At 44.9% G+C, this 18,964-nt stretch overlaps 1 protein-coding gene across 1 annotated transcript; it reads right to left on the reverse strand.

Moving 5' to 3' along the window:
• Nucleotides 1–870: 870 nt before the first annotated feature.
• On the reverse strand, nucleotides 871–18,883 carry LOC146701059 (calponin-3-like). The gene is made up of 7 exons (XM_085467397.1): nucleotides 18,417–18,883; nucleotides 8,366–8,487; nucleotides 4,357–4,423; nucleotides 4,116–4,253; nucleotides 3,905–4,021; nucleotides 3,573–3,719; nucleotides 871–2,592 (listed from the first exon to the last, which is right to left on the reverse strand). Exons 1-7 carry the CDS (start codon nucleotides 18,471–18,473, stop codon nucleotides 2,260–2,262), a joined length of 981 nt encoding a protein of 326 aa, XP_085323523.1. The 5' UTR covers nucleotides 18,474–18,883; the 3' UTR covers nucleotides 871–2,259.
• Nucleotides 18,884–18,964: the final 81 nt, after the last annotated feature.

The raw sequence follows: 18,964 nt of genomic DNA on the forward strand, positions 1-18,964 counted from the left end.
AATTTAAAAAGTGTACCTGCACATGGATGTGGCAGCCAGTCACACACTGAAAACATCTGTTTCCAGGCTCTCGTGTGTTACCAGTTGAACACAGGGTTTCTTATATTAGCTGCCATGTTGACATTTTCATGCATCTTGGAATTTTCTGTACTGAAATCTGACCTACTTGTCCTACTTGGCTGATTTACTGGATTTTCCCTCGCGGAAACTTCTCTTACATGCACCATGAAGAGCCTTTACAGTCTTTTTATTGCACTATGGGAAGAATCTCACGTAATGCATTTGAAAGTTTTCAGCCATTCATCTGTCTTCTTAAGCTTCTCCAGTTCAGGATGAGAGGGTGGTTTGAGCCATAGTGTACACCCTGAACAGGCCAGCAGTCTGTTGCAGGGCTGGCACATAGAGGCAAACACTCATTCACATCTACCACCAATTTCAATCATCAGTTAACTGAACCCCACGCCTGTGTCACCTGCTCCACACAGAAGGATCGTGGCCTGGAGTCAAACCCAGGACCTTCTTGCTGTGCGACATAATGTTAATCATCATTTGAAAGATGATGATTAACATTATGTCACACATTTAGCAGATAAAAGACGTCCCTCAACAAAATGAAATCAGGGTAAAGCCGTGTGTCCATGTGGTCGTTATGAATAACAGGAGTCCAGCCAAGTTCCTACCAAGAGTCTAAAAGTTTGAGCGTGTCTGGAAACAGTTTCATTGCAGAGCTGGTCCTGAGTGGGTGCTTAGATGTCCTGTGCACAAATACATACTCTGTACTAATATGGGACCGAGTGGCTCCCAGTAGCACTCTACACAACAGCGTGGCTGCTGCACACTGACCAGCACATAAGGAGATTCTGCAGATAATCATTGTTGGAATTTACAGGGTTTATTTTCACTTCTTCCTTTCATGTTTGCAACGCTACATTGTTACATAAATGTAGACATGATATACTCCCCAGATAAAAAGTAGTAATAGAGTAACATTCCTGTACTGTTTAACAGCGTCTACTGCACACTACATCGACTAGCTACACGCATCTTTGAGTTCAGGGAGGCTGGAAAGCCTGGATCGGTCATTCCAGCAGGGACACCACATTATTCCTTCAACCTAGCACACGTGTCTGTGCGGTGAAAGAAAGCAGCCACAGGGGGAATAGGATGAAACCCGGACCTGAAGAGGAGGGTACTTTAGTCCTTGCTAGGAACAGCTGCTGCTAGGGAGCCGGTGCTACCAATCGGGAGGTTGTTGGTTGAATTCCTGGCTTCTCCCACGTAAATGCAACATGTTCTTGGGCAATTTGGCGAAGCCCAAATTGCCTCTGATGACTGTGTATGCACGTGAGGTGGAAAGTACTTCAGCACAGAATAAAGCATCTGTATGAGTGTGTGTGTGATTCAGGCTCTGAATACAAATAGTGCTTTGATTGTTAAAGTACCGTGCACAGGTCCATTGTTGCCATCATACGATTCAGGTACTCTGAATATCTCCTATTAGGATCTACAGATGATTACATCACACACTCTTGTCACAGACGACGCCTGTTAGCACCGTACCTGTGTGGGGGAGTGGTTACAGTCTGTTCCCCAACTACGAGCGCTGATGTCAGCCTCCAATCAGAGCGAGCGCTGATTGGAGGCTGACACGCTCAGAGCCTCTTTCCACAGACGTGACCTGATTTCCATGTTAGCAGTAGAAGCATGTTATAGGCTGGGATTAGTGCGTGGTCCAGGTTTAACATTAAAGATTTAAAACTTTATTTATAACATGTCGTTTTCATTGTGAACAGCAGACTGCTTTACTTTGGGACACTGCACATAAATACAGCTCAGCCAAACAAGAGGGCACAGAACAACAAAGAGCAAAGGGAGGCTGGAAATTCAGGACTACTCCGGTCTAGCCATTAGCATGAACGCCAAACGAGGTACGTGCTCTTGGAGCCGACGAATGGATCAGCAGCATTAAGGAATGCAAAGAGCGGGATTCATCGGATTCATCGGCAGCAGCATCTCTACATCAGTGTGCCATCATTTCTTTTATAAAAGAGGCTATTAGCTTAAAAACAGCATCTGCCACTGTGTGCGTGTGGTGATTCTATGCTACGTCTTACAAACTTTGGAGCTGAGATCAAAGTCTAGGTGAAGATGAAATACAAAGCAACGTTTCAGATAACAGAGAATAAAAAGACTAGCGATAGCAAAAGACTTGCTCTGTTGTAGTGATAAAACACATCTGCTAACAGGTGGAGAGCCCGACTAGCAGATGTTCTGATCGTTGTAATGGTAGTCGTGGTGGTAGCCGGCGTGGTACTCGTCCTCGTGGAATTCAGCCTGATAGTCACTGTCGCTGATGTCGGAACCGTTGGTGCCGGTGCCTTGGCTGCCGTTAGTGTGGACGACCGGCTCGGTGGGGGGGGCGCAGTACTTGGGGTCGTAAACCTGGCGGCCCAGCCCGTACACGCTCATTCCTTTCTGAGACGCCACCTTGTTGGTGCCCATCTGCAGAGAGATGGTGGTGTTGTCCAGCGGCTGCACGGCCACTTTCTGATCAAAGATGTCTCTGCGAGTACCGGGGGCCGGCATGCCCGCCTACAGGAAACATGGCGCACATCAGCACGACAAACACATTTACACAGAGAGGACTCAAAGTGATCACTGAGCAATAACGCAGAGCTTCACTGGGCACACGTTTCAGATCAAACTCGTTTCATTATTAGACAAAGGTGACTTTTTAAAATGATGGCTTGGCTAATTAAGATTCATTGTATGTAATTGCATTTTTCAGACTGTGTTTTGTCCTGATGCCAACCATGCTAACCTCTGATGAACAGAATAGCAGGTCGGGTTAAGCAGCCGTCCTCCTGAAGACACGTCAGACTTTTTATACAGTGCAGGATATTTTATTTAAGCTATTTAGCAGGGACGCAGCAAAAGCTAACAAGAGTCCCACAATCAAATCACCTGGCTTTTATAATCAAACTGCTCTGTGCCTGATGCCAGTGCTGATTTCTGATAGGGTCTTCAATGCACGACGCTCCTTTGAGACGTTAATGAGGAAGAGACAGTCTTAAACCCACAGTGGCTGTTTCCTTCTTCAGGTGTTGACCAAAAAAGCTAAACTCATTTATTTATGAATCTGAGCCGCACACCTCACTGTCACTCAGCATGTGAAAAGTCGTATAGATGTGGGGCTCACGTTCCACTCAAGTGTCTCACATGTTGTCGAGACACTGTTGGAGTAATGTTGGGAGGTCGGCCACTCCTGGGAGGGCTGCTCCAGGTCTCCTCCATTTGTGGTTTGAACGAGGCCCAAACGGCTTTGTTACCCAAATGCAGACTGATTTCACTGAGCTTTTCTCGTGTTGCTTTTTGAAAACTTCAGGACTGGCCTGGTGTAGCGAGTGAAATCAAAGCTTTTCCTTTAAGAAATGAAATCTTCAGGTTATCTTTGTCTAAACACACCAAGTGTGGACAATATGCGAAACAAAAGACCATGATAATGATCAGGGAGTGGGCCAATACTTCTGTCACAGCACGACACATGGTAGAGAGTAAAGACTGGGTTTCACCTGGCTGGCTCCTTTGTTGGTGCCCATCTGCAGGCTGATGGTAGTCTGGTCATAAGGTTTGTCAGTGTGAGTCTTTGGATCGTACAGATGTCGTCTCGTTCCATACGCAGTCATTCCAGCCTGACTCGCACACTTGTTTGTTCCCATCTGAGAAACCAGAGACACGAGCTCAGCAAACACAGTTCGTCTCATTTCACTCTACAGTGAACTGTTGGCATTTAAACGTATCAGGTTAAACAGGGAGTGTTTCTCTGCTCCATCAAAAGACACTGAAATGGTTTAAATCTAATGATGACACATCTCAGGTCATGTGACAGTCACACTTCATTTACCTGCAGTCCGATGACACACTGGCCAGCCTTGATCTTCTCATCATCAAAGTGTCGAGCTTGTTTGTCTGCATATTTCACTCCGATATCGATCTTTGTGTCAATGCCTTTAGTCTTAGCCTGTCAGATAACACACGCTCGTCAGACTGATGGCGCTTTGTGTTCTATAACAGAAGAAAGACGCACTCGTCCTCTGTGCTGTGCGTGCACTCACCATGCTAGCCAGTGCGAGTAGTGTTGTCTGGACTTGAGTCATGTTTCCGTTTTCAAACAGGTCATTGGCCTCAAAGATGTCATTGGGCTTCAGGCCGTAGGCCAGGATAGCTTTTATGAAATTCCCGAGGTTTTCCAGCTGCAGAGAGCATCAGGGAAACAGAGTGATAAGAGACGGAGCACTAATAAGACGAGTGACGTGCTTCAGCTGCAGCTCTGCAGTGTTTGTGGGTCGCGCTCACCTTGTGCCAGTTGAGCTGTGAAAGGTTGATTTTCTTCACTGAACCAGGCTGCAGCTTATTAATCAGTCTGTGAGACGCAGGGAAGAAAACATCACATTAGTCCCACTGCTGCAGCGGATATCATGCAGTTCAGACACATTTCCTTCATTTGAGAGGACATTGCATCACTCACATAACTTCCTGTTTTATAACGCTCAAAGTACCATCAAACCAAAATTCACCTGAAATGTGAATTTCTTCAAAATCAAGTTCAAACCATTAGAGAATATTCATAACCACCCCACAGACATAATGTACAGGTAAACAGCAGTGCTACTGACATCGCGTCACGACCTTAAATATGACCACGCCCTTTAAGGTGGCAGTAACCTGACCATCACTGAACCCTCTGGGGTTACGACCCATTCAGTTTGTTGGTGGCCAAAAGTAGGTCTGTAGTTTTTATTATTTTTATGGTTTTTTGCCATTTTTTCTGCATAAAGCTTTTAACTAACTTCAGTTCTTTTCATAAATCTAAAATAATTATTACTTTTTACATTTTTAACCCTTTAAACACCAGTTTGTTTGTCCACTGCACCAGCTGGAAGACAACCTCACAATTTTATATAATTACATTGCTACTGAAATTTCTTGTATTGTTAATAGTAGAGTCTGGGGCATGTAATTGATTCACATCAACATTGATTATAATGCATTGTTGTTTTTGTGCAGGGAGAGCAAAAACATAAAAACTCCCTCTCAGCTTGTTTGTGGCCAAAAATGGACACCCCCTGTTTACGTTTACAAAATGCTATAAAATTCATATATATTAAGAAAAAATTCCACTTTTTCTGACTTGATTTTTTAAGATTAGCATCAGTGCTGCTCATGAAAATCTAAATTTCATTCAAATTCAGAATTTTAACCCTTTAAATACCAGTTAGATCACATAATTTTAATGATTTAAATAGGGATAAAAGCATAAAATCCCCATTTTTTTTAAATAATACATGCAAACTGATTTATTTTCTAACCATGGTGGAGGTTAGATGTGTAGCAATAATTAAAAGTATCAATGAGTATCAATGAATGGCCAAAAAGTAAATCACAAATGGTGTGTTAGTGGCCACAAAGGCAATTTAATGACCAAATAACCACTGAGATGACCAATAAAATGATCAAGATTCATATTCCAGTGTGTGCTTCTGTGTGCATCCTCATTAGCAGCAAGATGTACTAACCACAGTAGAGTGGTTTTTGTAGGCACACTTTCTACACCTGGTGCAAGGGGCTGCTGTTCCAATCCTGGAGGTGCGCCTTTTGCACCTTCTTGTCATTTCGTTGGTGGGGTGGGTTAGGGGGTGTGGGGTAGTCTGAACACTCTGGTTCAGACTACTGTATCTTGAGATCAATGGCAGAAGTGGCTGAGAATTAGGAGAAGGGTGTCTTGCAGTTGTTGAGGTCACCAGCATGTGCCCCAGCTCTCCCAGGACACACATTAGTCATCCAGAACATCATAGTCAAAGGAGCTTGCAAAGAAAAGCGTCTGGACTTCTTTAAGTTACTTGAAGACGTTTCACCTCTCATTCGAGAAGCTTCTTCAGTTCTAAGGTCAAATGGTGGAGAGTCCCAGATATAAACCTAGTGGGAGAGACCCCCCACAGAGGGACAAAAGGACCCCCTGATGATCCTCTAATCGCCTGAGCCGAGGTGCGAAACTGGGTGTGGGTCCCAATCAGCCAGAGTTTCGGGTGAGCTCATTGTGAAACCTGGAGCACAAACTTGGAGTAATCAGGACCCTACACCACCGGGCAGAACATGTTCCCTCTAAGCCTGAAGGGAAAAAGAAGGAACACACACATGTAAAGGAAGCACTCAAAACATGCGGCTATCCTAAATGGGCGTTCTTAAAGTCAGCAAAGAGGCACAGAAAAGAAGACCAGACACCAGCGAGGGAGGATAAGAAGGACAGACGCAACAACATTGTCATCCCCTATGTAGCCGGTGTATCAGAAAAACTCAGGAGAGTTTTCTCCAAGCATGACATCCCAGTGCATTTCAGACCCAGCAACACGCTCAGACAGAAACTGGTTCACCCGAAAGACAAAACGCCAAAACACAAACTTAACAATGTGGTGTATGCTGTACAGTGCAGCGAGGAATGCTCAGACCTCTACATTGGAGAGACCAAACAGCCACTTCACAAGCGCATGGCACAACACAGAAGAGCCACCTCCACAGGACAAGACTCAGCAGTCCATCTGCATCTAAAGGTCAAAGGTCACTCTTTGAGGATGCCAATGTTCACATTTTGGACAGAGAGGACAGATGGTTTGAAAGAGGAGTGAAAGAAGCATCTATGTACACTGTGAGCGACCATCTTTGAACAGAGGCGGGGTTTACGACACCAACTCTCTGCCATCTATAATCCAGTTTTGAGATCCTTCCCAGACGCCTTAACGCCCACTCACATCCTGGGCCATCTGACCTCAGGAAATCACATGATAAGGTGGGGCCAGGTTTCACAATGAACACACCCGAAACTCTGGCTGATTGGGACCCACACCCAGTTTCACACCTTGGCTCAGGCGATTAGAGGATCATCAGGGGGTCCTTTTGTCCCTCTGTGGGGGGTCACTCCCACTAGGTTTATATCTGGGACTCTCCACCATTTGACCTTAGAACTGAAGAAGCTTCTCGGATGAGAGGTGAAACGTCTTCAAGCAACTTAAAGAAGTCCAGACGCTTTTCTTTGCAAGCTCCTTTGACTGTAGGTATGTAGAGGACTCCCCCACTTCAGTGAAGATGTTTCCGGCGGGACAAAGACATCGTATCCCAAGACATCCAAGAGATTGGAGAAAAGAGCCGTCAGTTAGTTTTCCTTCTACAACTCGAGGTGCCAACACCCTCTAAGTTATCCAAGCAATATTTGTGCCTATTGTAGTCCAGGATTGCTTCTTGCTTTCACGCATCCTTTATTCCCCATCACTGACTGCTGGTTCCTTGTGTGTTGCTGTCAAAAGAAGCACATTCCTCCGTTGCTTTGGCATGTGGGATATGGCCGTGGTAGCTTTGGTGAAGCCAAAGACAGACAACAAAACTTCCTCTGTTGCAACTGGAGGAGCTGGGGGGGAAGCTCTGGGTTGTTTCCCCTGTGCCCGTTTTCATCTGAGGAGTTCCAATCTGCAATCTGAAGTGTTCCTCACACATAGACTGTGTAGGAAGCAGGCCCAGACACAGTCTATGCGTGAGGACTTCCTGCAGCAACTCAGGAAGTTCAAGCTGCCACAGGAGGTCACCTTCTACACCTTCTGTCCCATGCACATCAATTACTGTCTGGTTCAGTTCAGCCCCGAAAACTGCAACAGACAATCAGGTCTGCAGAGAGGATCGTCAGCTGCCTGCAGACTCCTCCCATCCTGTTCAAACTGCTGCCTTCAGACCGCCGTCTAGGTTTTCTTCCCTCAGGCTGTCACTCTGATGAACACTGTGAAATAAGCTGTTATAGCATTCATATGTGCATTGGGCTACTATTGTGCTCAGTTTGTATAGTTTGTTAGACTTTGTGTAACTTGTTTTCTCTTACTTTTTGTTTGCATGCATAGATCAAAGTGACCCAGAGTCAGAGTCCATGTTTGTGGACACAGATTTGGCCAAATAAAGAGGATCTGATGATGCCGACTTTGGAGAGTGGGTTTTTGCAACAAACTCTCCAGTTTTCAAAACTGTTCCGACATCTGTCCTGTTTGTCTGCATGTCTCTGAGCTTCTGTGCAGGAACATCATGAAAACGGCAGTAAAAACTATGATCGTCCACTCAGTGTCCACAGGTTAGAGAAACTGAGGGTGCATGACCGGCCGACGCACCACAAAGATGTGGGTGTTACAATAAACAGAGCCTTGGTTTGGTGACAAACTGAATTCAATCGATTAGAAAACATACTTAATGTTACATGGAATTTGCTTTTGTCTCCATTACAAAGATCAAGAGGCCCAACAACGGCAGTAACACAAGAGCAAACAGAACTTACTCGCAGAGGATGACCCCATCCTTCAAGCCTTTCTGGAAATTCTCTCCAATAGACATTCCGGTCACCTCTTCAATCCAGAAACGGAGCTCCTCCTCTTTCTGTGGGTCATATTTTTGAGCAATCTGGAGAGATTAAAACACAAATAATAATATGACCACATGAGTCTGTGATAGCACAGCTGCTAGCACCAGTGCCCAGCAGACCATGCTGAGCCTTTACCATCTACAGACATCGGAGCTTTCAAAAATCATCAGTCGTGTTTCATCTGACCAAAGCCTCACCAATGTATAACGTGTATTCTTTGGTTATACAGAACTAAATAAATATTTCACCCTCACAGGGTACTGTAGGGTCAAAGGTCAGCCACACAGGGTACTGTAGGGTCAAAGGTCAGCCTCAGAGGGTCCTGTAGGGTCAAAGGTCACCCTCAGAGGGTCCTGTAGGGTCTGGGCACTCTTAAATGATGAGGTTTGGCCACTTGCAGCAGAAACAGCTTTTTTAAAACCTTTTCTCAGTAACTTTCAGACCACGAGGGACACACTAACACTGCAGTCATGAATAATAGAATTGTGGTTTACAGGTGCTTGGTGGTCTTAAACTATCTTCTGCTGAGGTCCAAGAGTCTCTCTGTGCTGTCCTTTAAATGGTGGGCTGTCACATGGTACACTTTCCATCAAAGGTTTTTACATGTTAACCCTGAACCGTCGTTTTCTCTTAGGCTCTCCATCAATCACAGTAAAAGACTGAAACAGGGCGTTCCTAGAAAGAGGTCAGGGAGGTAACGGAGAGCAGCCAGCAGGGCTTTTCTTCTTATCGGTTTGATTTAGAACAGGCACTGGCATTTTGCTTCTAATTATTACTGCTTTGGGGTTTTTAAGATGCCGAGTAACACATCCAGTTACCCGTTCAGCTGGTAAAGAACTGCTGACAGATTAAAGTGGTTCACAAAGTCTCCAGAATCAACAGGACATAGAGCGCCCTTGCTGATCACTGTGGTTTGTTCTAATCTATCATGTGGACTAAACAAACACTCCTGCTGGGATCAGCTCATGCCCCAAACACATGTGGAAGCCTCACTCTCCACTGAATCCATCTCACCAGGTAATCCTGTGCTACAGAGGACAGATGGACCACAACCCATCCAAAGCACAGGGACTCTGCTTTTCTGAAGCATACGGAGGAACAATGGAGGACTTTTATCTGATAATATCTCTGAGTGTTTGTTTTTGTAGGAAGTTTCATCATATTGTAAATGTATTATCCAGAAAAACAACTTCTTTTTGCTGCTCCAAAACTACTGTTGATATCGTTTAAAAACATCCATTTCCACATATTTATTTTAACACATTCACTCAGGCAGCCAAGCTGTTGTGTTTGTGTTGTGTGGTAACACAACTGGCTGGCTCCCAGTTCAGTTACTAAAACAGAAAACCATGAAAAACGGGACAAAGTTCAGAACGCGATAACAAAACTGTTTCTTTGAACTTCTGTGATGAAGCAGGAAAAGCACAGAGCTCATGCACAAACATGCAAAGAAAGATCTCTCCCAGACTTGGATGGACACAGCTGCTTTATGGCCAACTGTCCACTGAATAAGGGCTGATTATATCTGTGGGGCCTTTCTTTAATCAGTGCTGTCATGTTTAGCTATATTACACATTTTTAAAAAAAATCCCCCAAAAGTTTCCCTCAAAACTCCAAATTTCAGTCGAGTTTGAGAGCATCTACTTAGGAGCAGGTTTTAGTTTTTAGTTGGCACTCAGAGAAGCTGCTGTCCCACATCATGCCAGAGACTTGGGGGATCCCAGGTTGTTCCCGAACATCCTAACCGACCTTCTCCAATCCGAGGAAGGCAGTTTGAGTCTTCCTCTCGACCTTGGCAAAGAGGGGAGCATTCGAAGAACTTGTCCTTGCATACAACTGTTAGAACTCACGATCTTGGAACCTGCAGTTGTTCCAAAATGGTTCCATTTCTGAACGACTGCACTTTCAGTTTGGTCAAACAGATGCTTTTTATACTGGCAGAGAAAAACTACCAGCTCTAACAAAAAGGGCTTAAATTTAGCGGCCTGGACAGCAGGTCTCAAGGGTCTGTTACATGTTACTGCAGCAGTTTAAAAGTTATTTATACTACTGAGGAGTAGTACTCAGATTTTTGCCCTTAAAAAGCCGAAAATGTCAAAAGTTTAGACTTCTTTAATGAAGGATATTTTATTAAAGAAAACTAGCAAAGCAAAAACAAATGCAGACAGTAATAATCCCAAAATAATAATCACCTGAAATATAACCTAGTCTGAGCTAACGCTGGGAGTAAGAAGCTTGGAGAGACGACGAGCACCCTCAGATCTGAAGATGCACTCTCCCCGTGTTAGAGGCTGAGCAGAAATCCAAATCTTCTTGAGCTCTTCAGATTTTAAAGCCCAAACTTTTCTTCTTTTCTGTCTTATTGTAACCTAGAATTTCTACACACGAACACTGAGGCAGATTTGAATATGCTTCATCAGTCTTCAGTTAGATCATGATTCAATTCAATTCAATTTTATTTATATAGCGCCAAATCACAACAACAGTCACCTCAAGGCAATTTTTATTGTAAGGTCGACCCTACAATAATACATACAGAGAAAAACCCAACAATCATATGACCCCCTATGAGCAGCACTTTGGCGACAGTGGGAAGGAAAAACTCCCTTTTAACAGGAAGAAACCTCCGGCAGAACCAGGCTCAGGGAGGGGCGGGGCCATCTGCTGTGATTGGTTGGGGTGAGAGAAGGAAGACAGGATAAAGACATGCTGTGGAAGAGAGACAGAGGTTAATAACAGATATGATTCAATGCAGAGAGGTCTGTTAACACATAGTGAGTGAGAAAGGTGACTGGAAAGGAAAAACTCAATGCATCATGGGAATCCCCGGCAGCCTACGTCTATTGCAGCATAACTAAGGGCGGATTCAGGGTCACCTGGTCCAGCCCTAACTATATGCTTTAGCAAAAAGGAAAGTTTGAAGCCTAATCTTGAAAGTAGAGATAGTGTCTGTCTCCTGAATCCAAACTGGAAGCTGGTTCCACAGAAGAGGGGCCTGAAAACTGAAGGCTCTGCCTCCCATTCTACTTTTAAATACTCTAGGAACAACAAGTAGGCCTGCAGAGCGAGAGCGAAGTGCTCTAATAGGGTGATATGGTACTACAAGGTCATTAAGATAAGATGGGGCCTGATTATTTAAGACCTTGTATGTGAGGAGCAGGATTTTGAGTTCTGGATTTAACAGGAAGCCAAAACAGGAGAAATCTGCTCTCTCTTTCTAGTCCCTGTCAGGACTCTTGCTGCAGCATTTTGGATTAGCTGAAGGCTTTTCAGGGAGTTTTTAGGACTTCCTGATAATAATGAATTACAGTCGTCCAGCCTGGAAGTAATAAATGCATGAACTAGTTTTTCAGCGTCACTCTGAGACAGGATATTTCTAACTTTAGAGATGTTGCACAAATGGAAGAACGCAGTCTTACATATTTGTTTAATATGTGCATTGAAGGACACGTCCTGGTCAAACATGACTCCAAGGTTCCTCACAGTGTTACTGGAGGCCAAGGTAATGCCATCCAGAGTAAGAATCTGGTTACATACCATATTTCTAGGCTTTTCAGGGCCGAGTACAATAACCTCAGTTTGATCTGAATTAAGAAGCATGGTCATCCATTTTAATCCACTTATACAGAAATGCTTTGACCTGTTTCTCTTCCAAACACACACACACACACTTTAAGCACCACTATTACAATAAATACAATGAACAAGCCAATAAGAATAAAGAAATAAAAATATCACAGTTCTGCAGATACCTCGTTTTATCCGACCACCAGTCCGGCCTCCTCTCCCAGTTCCTGATAAAAGCCACAAGAAAACCAGTCAAACAGACTCCGTCTGATTCTGACCAGGATTCCCCACCGTTGACAGTTTGGTTTTTTCTGTCATCAGTACCAAACAGCATGTATTTGGAAACACGACCAGTGAAACCAGTGCACGTATGTACTCTGAACTGGTTCCACAGTGGAACTGACGTTTCAAACCTTGCAGGGCTTCAAACTCCTCAGATTGTGTCACAGCTTTAGTTTCAGGCACAGCTGCTTCAAGGCTGTCAGTCACTACCGTCTCACATTTTTACTGAACAAAGAGTAAAGCAGCACGGAGGAACTCCAGTTTGAGTAACCAGACCAGTCTGACTCATCACACCAACACACTGCAGTGTTAAGCGATCATGTTAGGATTTCACAGCTCTGATCACAGCACTTCCCTCCAGCAGCCTGAGGAAACATGCAACAATGTGTCCATCGTGTGAAACATGTTGGTCAAATGTTCAAACATTTTCTTTGAAACCCAACAAACCGAACACGTTCCAGTCACAGACACTGCAGCTCATGTTCCCCATCAAATACATGCTCATAGTGACATTTCACTCAATATTTAGTTTTCATTTTCAAACAATGCATTTTTACATACATGCGTGTGTGTTATTTTGGTCTGTCAGCCCACTATCAGGTTTGTTTTTTTCAAAACACACTGGAATCTGTCTCCACATGATGATATCAAACAGCAGGTTTCAGTCCAGCACTCGTGCTGAGCACACAACAGGAAACAACGTTACACTGTAATAGAAAACCAGTGAAATAAATGGTACAATACTGGAAACTGTCGAATGCTTGCTTTCGTTTTATGACCAGCGTAAAATTCTTTGGTCACAATGAAGAAAATTGTACTTTTATGTAACTGGCTGCTCCATTCTGCATGCAGAACTGCTGGGGCAACAGACTAAACCCGAGTCTGATACTCATATAATCAAACTATTATTCTGGTATTTCAGCACAAAAGCAACAAAGAAACCTCACTGCAACTGTTGACAAGTCTGTAAAACATCCCTGCCATATTCATCAATGTCATCCTTATGGATAGAGCTGGGTGTCATCTGCACTGCAGTGAGAACACGTGCTATACTTGCTAATGACACTGCCTAAGAGAAGCATGTATGATGTAGACAGAACCCTGTGGAACTCCATAATAACCTTTACTAGTTACATTAACAATTTGCAGGCTGTTGGATACGATTCAAACCCTGCAGCACCAGTGCAACATTGGCTACTGTACTAATGCTGCATGTGCAGCAGGTAAAGACCAACAGGGGGCTCTAAGTTAGTGTACTCCTGAGCCCAGCTAAACAGGACAGGTTAGGCCATCTGGTATAAAAACCTCGATAAAATCAAACATATCGTAATAAATAAGATTTCCATAGCGGATCAATCAGAGCCCAGGCTAACAATGACACTCAGGAGATGTACTCGACATGAATTATGCAGCACGTCTACTGAACAGACCGGAATAACACGATCTGCCAACTGAGCCGAGTGAAAAGTAGCGGGCGGACGGCTGGATCGAGGCATTGAAGAATCTCAGGAATGTGATGTATGCTGACAGGATAAGAGCGTGGACTCCTGATCGCACGTTACGCAATGGAAGCCATTTACTGCTCTGCTTTTGTTGACACAAGGGAACAAAAGTCATATTTACATGTTCAGAAGGAACATGGCTTCACACCAACGTGACTCAAAATCCAGAACTTTGGTAGGGAATCATATCCAGTTCTTACATCGACACCATTATCAGAGCACACGGCAATATGACAGCATCCTAAAAACCTGTTTAAAATGGGTGCTCTCCCATTTTAAACAGGTTTTTAGGATGTGCTGCCGTCGGACGCCCGGCCTGCCGTCGCAGTATGGTTTTTATAAGAAAACACTGCTAGTATAATGGACACAAACGCAAAGCAGAGGTTGAAGCATCGTCAAAGATGCTTCCAAGCCAAAGACTAGAAGAGCAGCTGTCGTGCCGACAGGAGGAGTTTCCCCTGCGTGGGGAGCAGCACTGGGCTCTCCAAATCACGGACAAACAGGATCCCACATTCTTGATTTTTAGTTCACAAACACTTCTTATAACGACTAACTACTCCTGAAACTTTGGAGATGTTAGCACTTTGTACAGTTACAGGAGGATAAAAGTAATTATCGGGCAAAATGTCCTTCGTTTGTTAAAATAGTCCCGTCCAACACCACGTGAGAACAATAAATATATAATTTTCTGTTGTAACCCTCAAACTGAATGGTATGGAGGCCCGTTTCCACCACTAAAAAAAAAAAGCATCCACATAACTCCAAATTTTGAGTTATTTTCTCAAAATTTCGAGTCAGTAATCTACGTGAATGGCGTCATTTCCTTGTTACCCGGAAGCTGAAGCCCTCAGCTACAAATGCTACAGCTAAGCTACCAGGATTACAGTCATGAATGCACAAATTGCTGATTATTTTCAGCTTGGCTTCACAAATGATGAAATCCTTGTGTTATTAGCTGAATTATTAGCGTTACTATCAGCAAACGTACTCTCGAAAGCGCCAAGTTGTTGCGACCCGGTTTTGAGTGCGCGTTCCACGTGGATTACTGATTGACAGAGCAAATGACTCGAAATTTGGAGTTATGGATACTTCTTTTGTTGCTGTTGGCTTCCACAGAATGGCGATGTAACGACACTCACCGTTCACAAAACTAAAACATCACTACTTCCCCGTCTAACTCTCTATAATGCAGTAAACTGGATCCCGTGTCCAGCCACTGACGCAGGAGGAACACATTGTGTCGGTGATACCGACCTTGGCACAAACACGGATCCTGCCACAGTTTGTTCCCCAAATCATGGACACACTGTATCCCACAGTTTGAGGTTTTTAAACCCACTTTGCACACAGAGACATTTTTGGAAAAATGTATTGACAGTGATGTTGAATATTCTTGTAAAATTAGGGGGAACCACTGAGGCAGCGTACGGCATCAGGAGCTTCCACGTGTTTTTCATGCGAGCACACAAAGGAACCGTGGTGGTTCCTCTCAGCATGTCATCAAAAAGGAAACGGTAACACACAGAAAGCCTCTCCTCCATTCATGTCTATATGAAACACACATAGAAAAGTGTGTGAGCCAACAAACTCACAGAGCTTCGATATGACGTTCCCTCTGTACAAACACACTGTGTAAAGTACACTAGTGTTTCCCCGTTTCCACTGTGATGATGGAAAACCCTTTAAATATTTAGACATTTTTGGGCTCTGGGAAATTTTTACTAATATAAAACCTGCACAGATTCCTGGCCTGTTTCACAGATGCTTCTTTGATACTGCCAATGCTAACGTCAGCACACGCCTGGATGAACAGGAGGGCAGTCGGGCTGAGTGCATTCGTCCCATTGCTGTGTTGTGATCCAGGTAATCATTTACTATCCTTCACAGGAAGCAAATCCTGGAAGTTCACCTGGAACGTTCCGGCGCAGCACCGGTGGCCTTGTATTGGCTGCAGCTCTGTATTAGGATGGAATTGATCATTTAAGTAGGTGGTAATGTGGCAGTTGTTGGTCACACTGATATGACAAAGAGAAACAGGCTCTGGGAGGAGGACCTGCGACAGCTAAAAGCTGTGCACACACACTTGTTGCTGATACGTCACTACAGTGCAGGACTTGTGTGACTGGACTGTATCCACACTGCTGGTTCGGTATGCTGACGGACACTCTGGCACATTTATTTGTGCCTCCCATTTTTGAGTTACTGACCAACAGACGCTTCTTCCTCTCATGTTAAACCAGTTGCTTCATGTTCACTCTGTGTTTCTTTGTTTCATGGTGAAGAGCAACAAAAGCTGACTGATGCATTTCCTTTGCTGAAGCTCTGATACTGAGGTTTGTGCTGAGCAGTGACAGCTGTATACCAGGTGATATCCCAGGAGGCGTTTTTCTTACACTGAAGGTTAACACACAAAATCAGAAAGCTGTCCACCGTCCAAACAGAAGTTGATGCTCGCCGAGTGTCAGACAGACGTGAGACTAGCTGCAGTGTACAAGTCTACGGTTTCTATGGCTGCTGTTGTATGTCCTGTGTTTTGGCACAGAGCCATGTGACTCGGTTACAGTCTGTACCATGAATGTGACTCAAACAGCATTAGCAGCTAACCAACAGTCAAAGCTAACCAGCAGCTGCTTTCATAATGTCATCATCAGAAACAGTCTGATGGAGCTTCACATGCTCACCTGCATCTCCAGATGCTGAGCTTAAGTTCTGAGGAGACTGATTTAGGTCACAAGGACTAATTGTTTGTTCATGTTAAGACTGACACACATAGGTTGTGTGCTTGTAGGGAAGCGTCTGCAGCGACATCACCACAGAGCCTAAAGTTCATCCTCGGATGAAACTGGCACGCTGGCTTTGCCACGTCGCGTTTTTATCAGCTGTAGACGGGAAACACGGATGGAACTTCCAGGTGGGAAAAAGTGTCTTCAATCTGCAGCCAGATGACTGTGGTGATCGAAATATTGATTAAAATAAGCTCATGGGAAAACGTTTCTCTTGCAGTCTGTGAGCATCTTCCTTCTTTGTTTTTGGGCTCTGTCACCGACTTTGGGTCGTCCTGAATAAAAAAATAGGTCTGTTTTATAAATCGTTGTCATTCTGTGTCCCAGAAGCACATACTCTCGACCTAGGGGCCTGTCAATCACAAGACATTAGCAGATCGTTACATAGACAAACCTTTTGAATACAAGCGTGCTGGTGCACACAGGGGTGCACACAGGCGTGCACACAGGGGTGCACACAGGGGTGCACACAGGGGTGCACAGACACAAACTACACCTTTCTTGGCTGCTACCTCAAAGCACATTGAGCGCTGTCAGTCCTGCGTGCTGCACAATAACATTCAATATTTAATATCTACTGTCAGCTAGATTATTGTGATGCTGTTGTGTTTATTATGCTGCTCGTTTGTTGCTTGTTTCCTTCCTCTCAACAGGTGATCCAGGTGAAAAGTGCCTTTTCTCCCTCTTCCCCTGTGTTTTTCTATCTTGCCCAGTCATGTCTGTCCCGTCTGCAACAACTGAAAATAAAATAAATACATAATAATAATAAAGGTCAATCAAACGGACCACTATGGCTCGGCCGTGATGATCCACTTGGTAAAGGAAACCTGCTGTGTATCTTTCTTTGCCTTCAGACCATCATTGTGATGCTGAAGAACCACAGGGACAGAGCCTTTGGCTGACGTGGGGAACATCTACCTTTGGTTCCGCGTGTCATTCGTTCTTAAAATCTCAGACTGCTGACAGGACAGAAGACGAGGCCAAAGGCAAACAAACGTCCTGGCACACGAACAGCCAAAAACACTAACTCGTCCACACACACGCAGCGTGCCCACCAACTTCTCATGCTTACACAAAAGATGTGTTTTCAAATCAACGCTCTCGAAAGTCCTTTACTTCATTTTGGCGGACTTTCAAATCCCAAGTTTGCAGAAGTCCCTCCATGCAGCGAGTCATGCGTGGCGTGGGTAATGTAAATCTCACGGGGCATCGTGAACACGCAGTAACAGATGGAGGCATTGTGAGGAGCAGACAGAAGAAACGCGAACTTCGTGGAGAGTGCGCGTTTGTACGTGTTTCTGATGGCGTCATCCTTCAGCCATCCCTCACAGACTGTCCACGGAGACCGTTTGCCGTGAAACTAACAGATGGTTTGGTTGCTCTGAATATTTGCCACGACACTGACTGCTGTTCTAAGTCTGCTCCTAAAATCTGAGGCAACATGGAAGCATCAGTGTGTCCGGGCTCCTCCCAGCTGCTCCACAGATCCCGTTTAGCTTCTCGTCATCAAACATCTTCATCACAACATCTCATCAGAAGTTCAACAAACTGTTTCAAACGCTTTAGAGGCGTAAAAGCAGCGCTTGGCACCGAGGCGGCTGCGGTCACAGTAACGCTCCCCGCGTCTTTCTTCGTGCTGGACACGAAGGGAAAAGTTCCCGAGCGCCGGGAACAAGCGTTCAGACAAACAAGAGGACCGAACCTTTGTTTAAACTCTCGTGTTCGGCCCACAGCGAGACACACCGACAGGCCCGCGGGCTTCTAGCATCCACACAAAAAGTCTGAAAGCGAAGGAAACGTGAGACAAAGTAAAGACGCGACCGAAGCACTTACTTTGCTCTTGACTTCAGCAGACAGGCCGTAGGCTGGTCCCTTATTAAAGTGAGTCATCGTGGCGCTTTTGTAACCCACGGGATTACTCGCAAAGTCCGCGGAGTCGTCTGTGGAAAAGACGGATTCTCAGCGACTGTTTCGGCCCGACGGGAGCTCAAGCAGTGCGCCAGGCGAGAGCACGGTCAGCCCCCCGCCTCCTGTCCCCTCCCCTCAGTGTCGGCTGCATCCTGAAAGCCCTGGATGAGTACAACTTCCACACATGACCAAAACTTTCCACACCGGGATCATTTTTAGGAATCCTGTTCAGCTCAGCTTTGGTCTGCAGGCTGGCTGGAAACGAAAAGCTGGTGCGGCTTTAACCAAGTCCCACAGCACCCGAGAAACGCACAGATCTCACCCGCTCCTTTCCCCGCCGTGCCGTGGAAGCAGAGGCTGCGCGTGGGCTTACTAACAGGCGTTCAGCTTCTTGAGACACACGCGTGTGTACTGTCAGGGAAAACATGCTAACCCACGTGCACTGTGGTGATCCTGGAATGTGCGGGTGGACA

The sequence above is a fragment of the Copadichromis virginalis genome, linkage group LG9 (genome assembly GCF_057382275.1).
Source record: "Copadichromis virginalis isolate Kocher_CV1m ecotype Utaka linkage group LG9, C_Virginalis_male_GT1.1, whole genome shotgun sequence".
Classification (NCBI taxonomy): Eukaryota; Metazoa; Chordata; class Actinopteri; order Cichliformes; family Cichlidae; genus Copadichromis; species Copadichromis virginalis.